We start from the raw sequence: 12,301 nt of genomic DNA, 5'->3' as shown, positions 1-12,301 counted from the left end.
GGCTTCGTGCAATTAAACAAACAAACAAACAAATCTACCCCCAGACAACAACAACAGAACCTTAAACTGTGCTGGGCTAAAAGACTGCGCTTCCTTGCAGACCCCGTGAAGCCGCTCACCAGCGCCTCACAGGCACCTGTTGACTCTCCATTCACCGTGAACACAGCACCAGCCTCCACCCAGGTGGACGCGTCTTCGGTTGCGCTACCTCCTTCTTACCAGCTCATCAGCCTCCCGCCACACCCAGACGCTCTCGGCCTCCAGGACGACCCACAAGACTACCTCTTGCTGATCAACTGTCAAAGCAAGAAGCCCGAACCCACCAGGTACCTGGTACATGCCATCATATGTGTGTGGGCGCATGTGTGGGCGCATATGTGCGCGTCATGTGTATGTACATTTTAAAGCCTTTGTTTGGTTGGTTTGTTTAAGCCTTGAAACTTGAACCGTCTCAGGCTTACGCCTCAGGTTTGCGTTGTAGGTTTATCATCCTTTGTTCATGTTTCCTGTTGTCTGTGCGGTTGGTACCCTGCCCTTGCGGCAGATCACAGTTGTGACTGCGAAGGCTCCCTTGGAAGAGTCCAGTCTTTGTTAGACTCACGGTGTTACTTGATTGACAGCTGTCACTGATTTGTAATGGTGACCTTGCTCCATTTCTTATGTGATTATAAACCAGCCAAGGGTCATCTTTTGTTTCTGAAGAAGGAGAGGAGTACCTCCTGTTGGAAGATTTTGAAAGCAAAGCGATTCCATTGCAGTGAGTGTGCTGTAGTTTTGGATCTGTGTGAGAAACTAACCATACAGGTAAAATCCCAATATGGCAAAGCCTAGAGGCTAGGTGGACCGGGAGGCAACGACATTTAATGAAATCAAATATTCTGCTAAAAAAAAAAAAAAAAAAAAAGCCGTGAACTTTTCAGACCATCCTCCCCAGCCAAGAAACAGCACTGACCCCCAAGCCTTGACTTATTAGGTTTTAAAATAAAAATATGTGTGATGTATGACTGACAGACCCAGGGGCTCCAAAGCCGTTCCCAGATACTGGTACAGGTCACTACCACCACCCCTGCCCTCTGCTAAGCCGGAGGATATTTTAAGTTGGTCGTCTTTGGCGTTTGATACTGAGAAGTCAGAAGGCATAAAGTGGCAGAGGAGATCGAGGATAGTTACTTTACTCTCTGAAGAAGCAACGGGAAAATGAAGATGAGTAAACAGGGCGGCATCCACTGCAGACAGCACTGCCAGCTAGGGTATTTGTTCGCAGTACAAGAGTGTCAGTGACCTGCATTCTGCACACCAGGGCCGTTTGTAAAGCAAGGTTTGAGAAATTAAACTTCATTGTCTTTATAACAAAAATGTTTCTTTTCTCAGTGTTAAAAAATGATTGGTAAGAGCTGGAGAGATGGCCCAGAGGTTAAGAGCACTGGCTGCTCTTCCAGAGGTCCTGAGTTCAATTCCCAGCAACCACATGGGCACTCACAACCATCTATGTGAGATCTGGTGCCCTCCTCTGGTGTGCAGCTGTACATGCAGAAAGTACATTGTATACATAATAAACCTTTGGGGGAAAAAAGATTGCTAAGCTGGGTGCAGTGGAGCACACCTGTAATCTCAGCAGTCAGGGAGGCAGAGGCAGGTGGATGTCTGTGAGTTTGAGGTAAGCCTGGCCTACAAAGCGAGTCCAGGACAAATAGGGCTACACAGAGAAACCCTGTCTTGATAAAACAAAGCAAAAGCAAAGAGATTGATAGAGCACTTGTTTAAAAAAAAAAAAAAGGGATGTAGAACTTCAAACCCCCAGAAAAGGTTTCTGTGAACCATTCCCAGGGTTAGTGGAAGGAGCTTGGGAACATTCCACAGATGGTTTTGGGTGTTTGTTATAATGGAGTTTTACCTGTAAGAGCAAGAAAATCAACAAACCAACACTGGCTAATACTCTCAAGTTCTAACTTGACTGCGTTTGCTTGCTGTGAATATTGAAGACACTTGTGAGCTTTTTCTCTGAGCAACTAACTGATTCTTCACGTTATGGAGACTCCCTGTTACTTCCTGATGTGGATTTTTTTTTTTTTGGTTGTTTTTTGTTTTGTTTTAAGAAGCCAATGATCAGTGACAGTGGTGTGTTTTCTTTTTACGACGGTGCCTTTCATTGATTTCACTGGTACAGCATCATCGCTGCTACAGGGGAAACTGTTCTCCAAATTGCTGGGTAGATACTTTGCCAACGTAACATCTATGATGTACCCACCACGCGCCCACCAGGAGGCTGGGTGCTAGGACGATACAAACGGATTAGATAGGACATGGTCCTCCGAGGTGCACTCACCCTGGGAGCTCTCAAGTTAATTTTCTGAAGAAGCCAGGGGATACAAGCATGAAATATTATACCTGCGGACATAGGTGGAAGATGCCTCCCCTTGCCCACCTTTTCTTTTCTCCCAGGATTCAGCTCATACACATGCTCCAGGAAGCCTGTCTCCGGGCTCTTAGATTGAAATGTTCCTCTGGGTTGGCGGAGTTTTGTTACTGTGCTTTAACATTAGTTTATTTGTGTGTGTGCCTGTGTGTGTGTGTGTGTGTGTGTGTGTGTGTGTGTGTGTGTGTGTGTGTTCACCCATACCACAGTGCATGTCTAGACACCAGAAGAAGCTTGTAAAATGGTTGTTTTTCTCCTTCCAAAGTGCTCCAGGAACCGTACTCAGGCTTGGTAGAGGCCTGTTCCCATTTGGCCAGCCCTCTTTGGGTCTTCACAGCGTTCTGGCTGTAAAATGCCCAAGTCTCTATCTTATTGTATTGGAAATAACACAGTAGTTTTCTTACCCACCATTAGAGTATAAGCTAGTGGGAGCCAGAAGCCTTCCGTATGACTCCTACTCCAACTGCATGTAGACTAAATTAAATGCATATTGTAGAGCATGGATGGGTACTTTAGAAATTCTACAAGGATAGTTTGAGTATTGTTTTTAAGATGAAAAAACAAACAAACAAACAAACAGGATCAGTAAGCATACAAGCTGGACACAAGACAACCTTGAGTTCAATTCTCAGAACCATGTGAAGGTGGTAAAAGAGAAATGACTCTTCAAAGTTGTCCACAGCCCCTGCTACACACACACACACACACACACACACATACACACACACACACACACCACAATCCTCACAGCACTGATCAGACACACCCTGAACAGACTCAGAGAGAGCATTTTCCACTAAGAACATGGAAAACACTGGCACCAGTCCAGTTCATAAAGTTCATCTATCACTCTCTAACCAGCCTTGACAAACTCTCCTGTGACAGCAAAAGCTGAGTGGGAACTGCAGAGGACATCTGAGGAGCAGCAGGCGGCTTGTGTCTTCCCTCCTTTCTCTGACAGACAATTCAGCCCATGTTATTAAGAGGAACAAAACATGACAAAGGGTTAGCTAAGTCTCAACAGTCTTAAGAAATCTCATTTGAGGCTTAGCCCGCTTTGAATATATTTTTTAGTATCTGCAAAAACTGTTTATTTTTACTATTTTTACAATACACGCGTGTGTCTGTGTGTAGGTGTGCGCACATAAGCAGGTGTTCAGGAGTCCATGCCGGAGCTGGAGCTACAGGGGCCTGGGAGCTGCCTGAGCGTGTGCTGGGAACTGAACCCAGGTCTTTAGTCCTCAAGAGCTCTTGGCCACTGAGCTGTCTCTCCAGCCCTGTAGATTTCTTCGTAACACCTGGCTCTGTTGTTAACACGAGCCCCTGGGACTCTCCCACTTTGGGGCAGAGAACTTACACTGTGCTGCTTCCCTTCTCCCTGCTCTGCTACCCATTGTCTTTGCTCAGGAGCTGGCACCGTCCTCGTTCTCTGTGTAGACAGGGCCACCAAAGCTGCACACACTGCTTTGGAAGACTCTTTCTCTTCCACCTTCAGGGAATGTTGACAGCTCTCGCTCTTCCAACTCTCTGTCTCCTATTTCAAAGTCCTATTTCTACTTGGTTATCTGTATCTTCTATAATATTGTTGTGCTGCTCGTTGTGTCCAAGAGCAAATTCTATTTCGTTTAGAAACTAGCTGTTCAGCTGGGTACAGTGACACATGAGTGTAATGCCAGCACTCAGGGAGGCAGAGGCAGGTCGATCTCTGTGAGCTCGGGCCAGCCTGGTCTACAAAGTGAGCCCAGGACAGCCAAGGCTACACAGGGAAACCCTGTCTCAAAAAAACAAAAGAAGGAAGGAAGGAGAGAAAGAGAGAAGAAAGACTCCTTTCTCAGCTTGCATGGACAGAGGAACATTACCCAGACTGTAGCTTCAGTATCCACAAAGCTTGGACTCTAAAACTTTCAGTCAGGCACCGATTCGGAGTCCTTCCTCCCTCCCACCTGTTTATCTGTCTTGCTCTGTTTGCACTCTTTACGTCAGGTTCAGGCAGATCTCTTTGACATCCTCAGCACAGAACCTCCTAGGTGGGCTTCCCTACCGCGTCCCCTTATTCCAGCCTGCCCACTTGAGCTAAGACCAGTATTTTCAAAATAATAGTTTTTATATTACTCACCTAATTAGAGAAAAACCTATAGATTCCTAGAGGCTATGGGACTGAACGTAAGGCCAAAGACTACCTCAGAGTATCAAGGCTCCCGATAATATTTGCTTATTAGTGTGCATGTGATGGGGGGGAGGTGTGGGGGGGGGTGTAGGGGGGGTGTGTGTGGAGTACAGGACAGAAATTACCAAGAATGCTTCTAGAAGTTTGGTGGGTGGTGTTTTTGTTGGCTTATAATTATAAACGACTAAAGAACGTTTGTGCTTTTTGAATCTTAGTGGATCATGCACACACACACACACACACACAATCTAACAGAAAAAACGTTTGGATTGCTGCGCTGTAGCGCTGTGTGTCAAAACTGCATGTCTCTGCCGTGACCGTGTTTTATTTCTGTCCCTCACGGTTTCCCTCAGAAGCCATGCTGACTCTGCAAAGCCCTCCTCCTCTGAGACAGACTGCAATGACAACGTCCCTTCCCATAAGACTCCCGTGTCCTCCCAGAGCAAACACGGAGTGAACGGCTTCTTTCAGCAGCAGATGACGTATGACTGCCTGCCACCCCGGGCTGCCTCTGTCTCGGTAGACTCCAGCCTCTATCACCTGCCCAGGAGTTATTCCCACGACGTGCTGCCGAAGGAGTCTCCGTCCAGTGCCGAGGCAGACGGAGAGCTGTATGTCTTTAACACCCCATCTGGGACTTCCGGCGTGGAGGCTCAGATGAGACACATATCTCTTAGCTACGACATTCCGCCAACACCTGGGAACACTTACCAGATCCCACGGACATTTCCAGAAGGCACATTGGGACAGTCATCAAAGCTGGACGCCATTCCTGACATACCCCCACCCCGGCCACCAAAGCCGCATCTGACTCACGACCGGTCTCCTGTGGAAGCGTGTGGCATCCCGCGGGCAGCCTCAGACACCGACAGCAGTTACTGTATCCCAACGGCAGGCATGCTGCCTTCCCGGAGTAACACCGTTTCCACCGTGGATTTGAACAAGTTGCGGAAAGGTCAGCTCTGGCAGGTTCTACTCTGTGAGGGGTCAGTCGTAGGAAGCCTGTTTTTCCTGAGAGAAGTGGCTTGCTGGCTGCGAGCCTTTACTGCCCAAGCATAAGGACCTATGCTCAAATCCTAGCACCCTTTCATGTTTGCATGGGGCAGAGGAGGATTGCTGGTTCTGTACTAGCTCCGACTGAGAAAGTCCTGTCAGGAGAATAAGGTAAAGAATGATGCAGGAGAACTCCCGACATCCTCCTCTGGTCTCCACTCACTGTGAAGCCACACAGGCAGATAAGCCCACAGATAATACCTTCATTCAGACACATACGGACACACGCAAGAAAATACATTTTTTAATTTAATTTAATTTTATTTTATTAATTACACTTTATTCACTTTGTATCCCCCCTTAAGTCTCTCCCTCTTCCCCTCCCGGTCCCACCCTCCCCTCCCCCTTTTTCACGAATGTCCCTTTCCAAGTCCACTGATAAGGGAGGTCCTCCTCTCCTTCCTTCTGATCTTAGTCTATCGGATCACATCAGGAGTGGCTGCATTGTCTTCCTCTGTGGCCTGGTAAGGCTGCTCTCCCCTCAGGGGGAGGTGATCAAACCACTGAGTTCATGTCAGAGACAGTCCCTCTTCCCATTACTATGTAACCCACTTGGACACTAAACTGCCATGGGCTACATCTGTGCAGGGGTTCTAGGTTATCTCCATGCCTGGTACTTAGTTGGAGTATGAGTCTCTGGGAAGACCCCTGTGTTCAAATTTTCTGGTTCTGTTGCTCTCTTTGTGGGGTTCCTGTCCTCTCCAGGTCTTACTATTTCCCACTTCTTACAAAAGATTCCATGCACTCTGCCCAGCTGTTGGCCATAAATCTGTGTCTGCTAAGAAAATGCATTTTTCACAATAATTGTTTTCAGTATGTTCTGTGGTTAAGGGTATTTGTGCCTTTTCTTCTGCACTTCTGTGGCTCCCACATGTGTTGCCACGCTCTCAGTAAGGACATCACTGAAGGGTGTGTGTGTCTGTCTGTCTGTCTGCGTTAGAAGAAAAAGGGTCGGACTATATCATGGCTGAAAAAGTATGGCTTTATGGTTTCCTCCCTCCCTTCTCTCCTTCTTCCCAGGACCCCTGTGGAGGTAGGCTGTCTGAACACGCCTGGCCATATCCTTGCCTTTTTCTGTGTGTCGTGACCATGACCGCTTCTGTGTCATGGCTCTTGTTGTGTTTCCGCTCCCTTCCTCTGTCTGCAGTTTTTATTTGTGTCTGAATAGGTAATGATGCTGTTCGAATCAAGCCATTATTATGCTTATGCTCTTCCTTTTTTTTTTTTTTTTTTCTTGTCAGTTTTTAGAGCACTGAGTCTCTCCTCTCTCTTTTCAACTTAGCTGACAGTGGGCACTTGTCTTATTCCACCTCATAAAGCCTGAGCCACGAGACAAAGACCTTGGGAGTGTGGAATAGATCTAGCTTAATACTCTAAGATTCTTAAGTTTTTGTACTGTGTAAATACTGTGTTGAGAATATTGTCCTCCTCTCCCCCTTCCTTCCCTTCCCTCCCTCTTCCTGTTAGTTCTCTTGCCCTCCTAGAGACTTTTTTGTCTACTTTCATGCTACATAGGATTTTATGTGTCAGTATGAAATCTAGTAACCATAAAACATGATGTACGTTTTTCTGAGATTATCTTCATTCTCCTCATATAATTATTCCAGGTTCCATCCTTCTTGCAAATGACATGACTTCACTCTTTGTTTTGTTTGTCACCTTTACTTACTCATTTATTTTGTGTAAAGGGCCAGAGAACGACATTCAAGAGTCGGTTCTCTTCTTCCTCCACGTGCGTCCCGGGGAACAAACTCAGACTGAGCAGCGAGTGCCTTCATTTGCTTAGCCATCCGGCCAGCCCAAATTCATTGTTCTTTGTGGCCAAAGAGTCCCATTGGGTGTGTAGACCACACGCTCCTTTCCTGTTCTTCTGCATTGGATACTCTCGGCTGCGAGGCTCAGCCATTACGCATAGCGCAGCAAGTCTGTAATCTGTCACTCCGAGGTGCTCGAGAGGTGCATAGTTGGGTCACATGGTGGATATATTTTTACTTACTTATTTATTAATTGTTTTAGGAAACCTCAATCCTGACTTGCACCACAGCTGGTCTAGTTTGCATCCCCACCAGCAATGTCTGAAGGACCTATTTTCCCCATCCTTACCAGCACTTGTTAGTTGTCTGGGTTTTTTTGTTTTGCTTTTTGTTTTTTTTTGGTGAGTTGTTTTTTTTGTTGTGGGGTGTATTGTGGGGGGGGCGGTGACCAACATTCTGACTCCGGTAATGAGGAATCTCAATGTAGTTTTAATTTGCAGTTCTCTGACAGCTAATGAGGTTAAATAGTTTTTTGTGAGTTAATGGTCATTTGTATTCCACCCTTTGAGGACTGTATACTCCTTTAATTAGCCCATTTATTGACTAAGTAGCTTAATTTATTGTTTATTTTTTTTGTTTTTGTTTTTATTTTGTTTTTAAGTTCATTCTTGTTGTCTGTTGCGTGGATAGCTGGCGAATATTTTCTTCCATTCTGTAGGCTGTTCCTTCACTTGATTACCTGCTCCCTTGGATGTACAGAAGTTGTTTTAATCTCATGATCTCATTTGTCCACTGTTGGCTCCATGTACTAGGTAGCTGAGGTCCTATTCAGACTGTCCTCTGCCTATGTGCATACCAGCAGTATTTTCCCTTCTTTCTCCAACAGTAAACTCAGAGTTTCAGGTCTTAGCTCGCATTAAGGTCTTTGATCCACTTGGAGTTGATTTTTGTTGGATGAGCTACTGGGAAATAGTTACTGTTCAGTTGAATACCCCGTTTTCCCAGCACTTCTTGCTGAAGGGGCCCTGTTTTTTCCAGAGTGTGTCTTTGGCATCTTTGCGAAAAACATCCAGTAGCTGCAGCTCCCTGCATTTATACCCAGGTCTTCTCTCCAGTCCACTGGTCTATGTGTCTGTTCTTGTGCTAGTATCATGATTCTCTAAGACTTTTAAAGTCTTAAAATTAAAAAACAAAAAGTTAAGTGTGCGTGCCCTAAAATCTGTATATTAGTGTTTCTGTATTTTGTGGTATTATTTTCTAGCTGTTGTAAAAGGCAAAGAGTTAATATGCCATAAAAATATTTTAACAGTATATCTTCAACCCTCTAATGCATATTTGAAATTTTTTTTTTTTTGCTCCTTCTCTCTTCTATGTCATTCTCCCTTTTCCTCCCTCCCTCCTTGTCATTCTCCCCTCCCCTCGCCCCCTTCCTTCCGCAGGAGCTCAGGTAGCCCCATCTCATTGTGTACCTGAGAATGACCTTGAACTTCTGATCTCCTGTCTCTAACTCCTGGGTGCTGGGATTGTAGGTATGGCCTACAGCACACAGCCTTCTAACTCCTGTCAAGGGGGCTACATAACCTAGTGTAAGTCAGTGAAATGTTAGGCTCACGGTGGCTCAAAATGGGCACCATTTCTCTTCGATAACCCTTCTTATGCCAGGCTTGGACATTCGATTGCTATCGTAGTCAGATCATGATATCGATAAACATACGTGTGCTTAATGTACCAACTAGAGACGCTGTTTGATGAGGATTCTTTCAAGGTTGAAGAATGTGTGTGCTTGGACAAGTGTATAGAGACAATAGAGCACCTGCCAGCTGGCAAGATGGGAGCAAAAACTGACAGGTTTGGTTTTTTTGTTTTTTGTTTTTGTTTGTTAATTCCAGATGCTAGTTCTCAAGATTGCTATGATATTCCACGAACCTTTCCGAGCGATAGATCTAGTTCACTGGAAGGCTTCCATAACCAGTTTGTAAGTATAACTGACCACTGACTTTGGCATTTTCTGACTCTTCATACTTAGCACCCCTAGACTCTAAATGGGAACATGAAATGAAACTAACTACAGATCCTGTATGAACAGCTGTGATAATTGTGTCTTCCTGTGTGACAGTGGCTTTGCTTATTAAGAAAAATGTATGTGTGTTTTAGAAAATCAAAAATGTGTTGACAGTGGGAAGTGTCTCAGGCGAAGAACTGGATGAAAACTACGTCCCCATGAATCCTAACTCACCACCACGACAACATTCCAGCAGCTTTACAGAACCAATTCAGGAACCGAATTACGTGCCCATGACCCCTGGGACATTTGACTTCTCTTCGTTTGGAATGCAAGTGCCACCTCCTGCTCATATGGGCTTCAGGTCCAGCCCAAAGACCCCTCCCAGGAGGCCGGTTCCTGCTGCAGACTGTGAGCCGCCCCCGGTGGACAGGAACCTGAAGCCAGACAGAAAAGGTGAGGCGGATGTGGCAAGGAAGGACTTGGGAGGGTGCAGTGAGGGCTGCATTTGACCATACCTAAACATGGAACCGGTGTGGGACTAATCTGAAACACTTCGTATAACCTGGGCCCTTCTGTACAGAAACCCTGCTACTTGTAAATGAATGTGCTGATGTCCGGGTGGGATTTCCAGGTCTCCTCCATCTAGAGTAGAGCTTACCATACTCAGAGCAGCAGCAGCATCAGTCAAGCGCCAAGAGAATCGGGAATGTTCTTTCCGAAGGATGTAGGTGGAGCTCCTGGCCCCCGCCTGGCTATCCCCCTGTGCTAATGTGTGACACTTACACATGTCAAGAGAAAACTGAAATCTTGGGTTTTTTGTGTATCATTCTCTTGATTGGTTGTTGTTGATTTCTGCCAGCTCTTTGCTTTTTTAAAGTATTGCAAACCAAACCTAACACTAGCAATGACCTTCCCTTGCTATTTTGTATGCTATCAAATTAGATTCAGGGTTATTATGCCCTTGGTGTGATTATTGGAGAATAGTGAAGGTGTCTGCATAATTGTTCTCTTTCATCACATTGTAACTTTAAATAACAAAACAAAATTCTGGGTTGGTTCCCTCTAAGCTTCTTCAGTTCCGAAGCATGGGAGCTTGTGAGACCTGGTCCTCGTATTTCAGAGGAAGCTTTTCAGCCACTTTGGGTAATGTCTCCTCAAGTTTTAAAAACTTGGGTTCAAGCCAGGCATTGTGGCCCACGCTTTTCATCCTAGTATGGGGTAGGCAGAGGCAAAATCATTAGCACTATGTTGTTGCTGTGGGGAACTGAGCCTGAGACTAAGACTGTTTCAAACTAAAAAGTTTGGCTTTTTTCTTACATAAGAAAGGATGTTTTTCTGCTGTACCTGGACAGTAGTCCACAGTCTTTACCCTGTGCACTTGTCTTGTGGGGCATCTCTGCATCCACTCTGTTCTTTCCCTTTCTTTTCTCCTTTCCTCCCTGCTTCGTCACCTTGACTGGGTTCTGCTTTCTGCTCCCTCTGGCCTGCAGTCCCTCTCCGTGGCCTCAGTTTTCTCGCCCAGATCCCTTCTGCACCTTGCCCTGTCAACATCTCCTCCATTCTTTACAGATTCTTAGAGGTCATTTGAGTGGTCCGGGCTGCCCTCTCACACCTGGCTGGGTAGCCTGGCTGCTGTTGGTTTCACACATGTATCAGGCCCGTGCTCCTGTGTAGCAGCTGTAGCCTCCCAGCCAGCCACCCATCCTTCCTGGCCATGATCTGTAATTGTCTCAGAAAGGCTGTGAGTGCCACAGGCTTTTTGTTCCTTTTCTTTGATTTTTGTCTCTAACTCAATTAGAAACCTCACTAATTGTTTTCTTCTTGGCATAAAGTGTAAGTGAACATGAAGAGACCCTTGATTGGTCCAGGTCACTGACGTTCAGTACGGGCCTTGTAGACACAAAGCATTGAAATCCTTTTAAAACATTAAATCAGCACATTATTTTTCATAGAACAGAATAAGCTAAGTTTGGATTACTTTTTAGAGACTTATTCTTCTAAAATTTAATGAAACTTGAAAAAGGAGGGAGCCAGGTGTGTAGCTAGTGTGTGCAAGGCTCTGAGCCCCACCCCCAGCACCACACCGTGGTTTGTTGGTCAGATTGTGTATTTATCGTGTTTGCTTAGATATATGATGAGCTGAGAAAGAGCATCCAGGGTGCAGCCCCAAGGGCAGTTTTGGCAGATTGTTAAAGAGGCTGTTGAAATCATAGTATCGGTGAAAGGGCCTTTTACTCTTCTTCAGTACTTTTGTGTCTTTAGTTTTAATCAGTAGGCTGCCTGAGAGGAGGAATACTTTGTTAGTTCACCCAAGGAAAGTATAACTGTTCAGAAAAAGCACACTTTAAAACCCAGGTTCCAGCCAGATGGGTCCAGCACCCCAGAGGCAGAGACAGGCAGAACCAAGCCAGCCAGGCAACACAGTGGGACCTTGTCTCAAAACACTAAAAAGACAAAATAAAAGTTAAAATTACAGTCTCGTGACTAAGTTTGTCCTTGGGTAGGTGAACTGGGAGCATGTGTCTCACTGGCCATGACGGTCTCCCACTGTTCACAGCATCCGGGAGATGAGTCTTCTGGCGCAGATTCAGTAACACCGGATAAATTACGTGGAACTGTCACTTCAGTGTCCCCTGTTAACTAGTCCATAAGGAAATCTGATTTGCTCAGGTGTGCTTGATTCCTCTCAGAGCCTCGAGCAACTGGGTGGTTGGTTTGGTTTGGTTAGTTTGTTTTTGCAGTTGCTTTCTTCGGAAGAGTCCGTGGCAAACGAGCAGCAGTCTAGTCTTGTTTCTGCCCCTGTTTTAGGCATCAGCTGTCAGAGTGAGTAATGCTAGACAGTCTTTCAAATGCTTCCTGCTAATTGGAGTTGCAGAATAACGGAGGTGAATGCCAGGCATCTGATG

At 45.7% G+C, this 12,301-nt stretch overlaps 1 protein-coding gene across 5 annotated transcripts in view; it reads left to right on the top strand.

The window, feature by feature from the left end:
• Gab1 (GRB2 associated binding protein 1) overlaps positions 1-12,301 on the top strand; it is a 112,862-nt gene that overhangs the window by 86,112 nt on the left and 14,449 nt on the right. For all 5 annotated transcript variants that reach the window (XM_021648611.2, XM_021648610.2, XM_060393223.1 and 2 more), the window contains exons 3-6: positions 101-326; positions 4,937-5,538; positions 9,280-9,365; positions 9,545-9,848. In XM_021648611.2, coding sequence (XP_021504286.1) covers positions 101-326; positions 4,937-5,538; positions 9,280-9,365; positions 9,545-9,848 — 1,218 coding nt within the window. The remainder of the gene's footprint in view (positions 1-100; positions 327-4,936; positions 5,539-9,279; positions 9,366-9,544; positions 9,849-12,301) is intronic.

This window comes from Meriones unguiculatus, chromosome 10, assembly GCF_030254825.1.
Source record: "Meriones unguiculatus strain TT.TT164.6M chromosome 10, Bangor_MerUng_6.1, whole genome shotgun sequence".
NCBI classification, from domain to species: domain Eukaryota; kingdom Metazoa; phylum Chordata; class Mammalia; order Rodentia; family Muridae; genus Meriones; species Meriones unguiculatus.
Note: the sequence above shows the minus strand (reverse complement) of the source record. Positions and strands in the feature narration are given on the sequence as shown.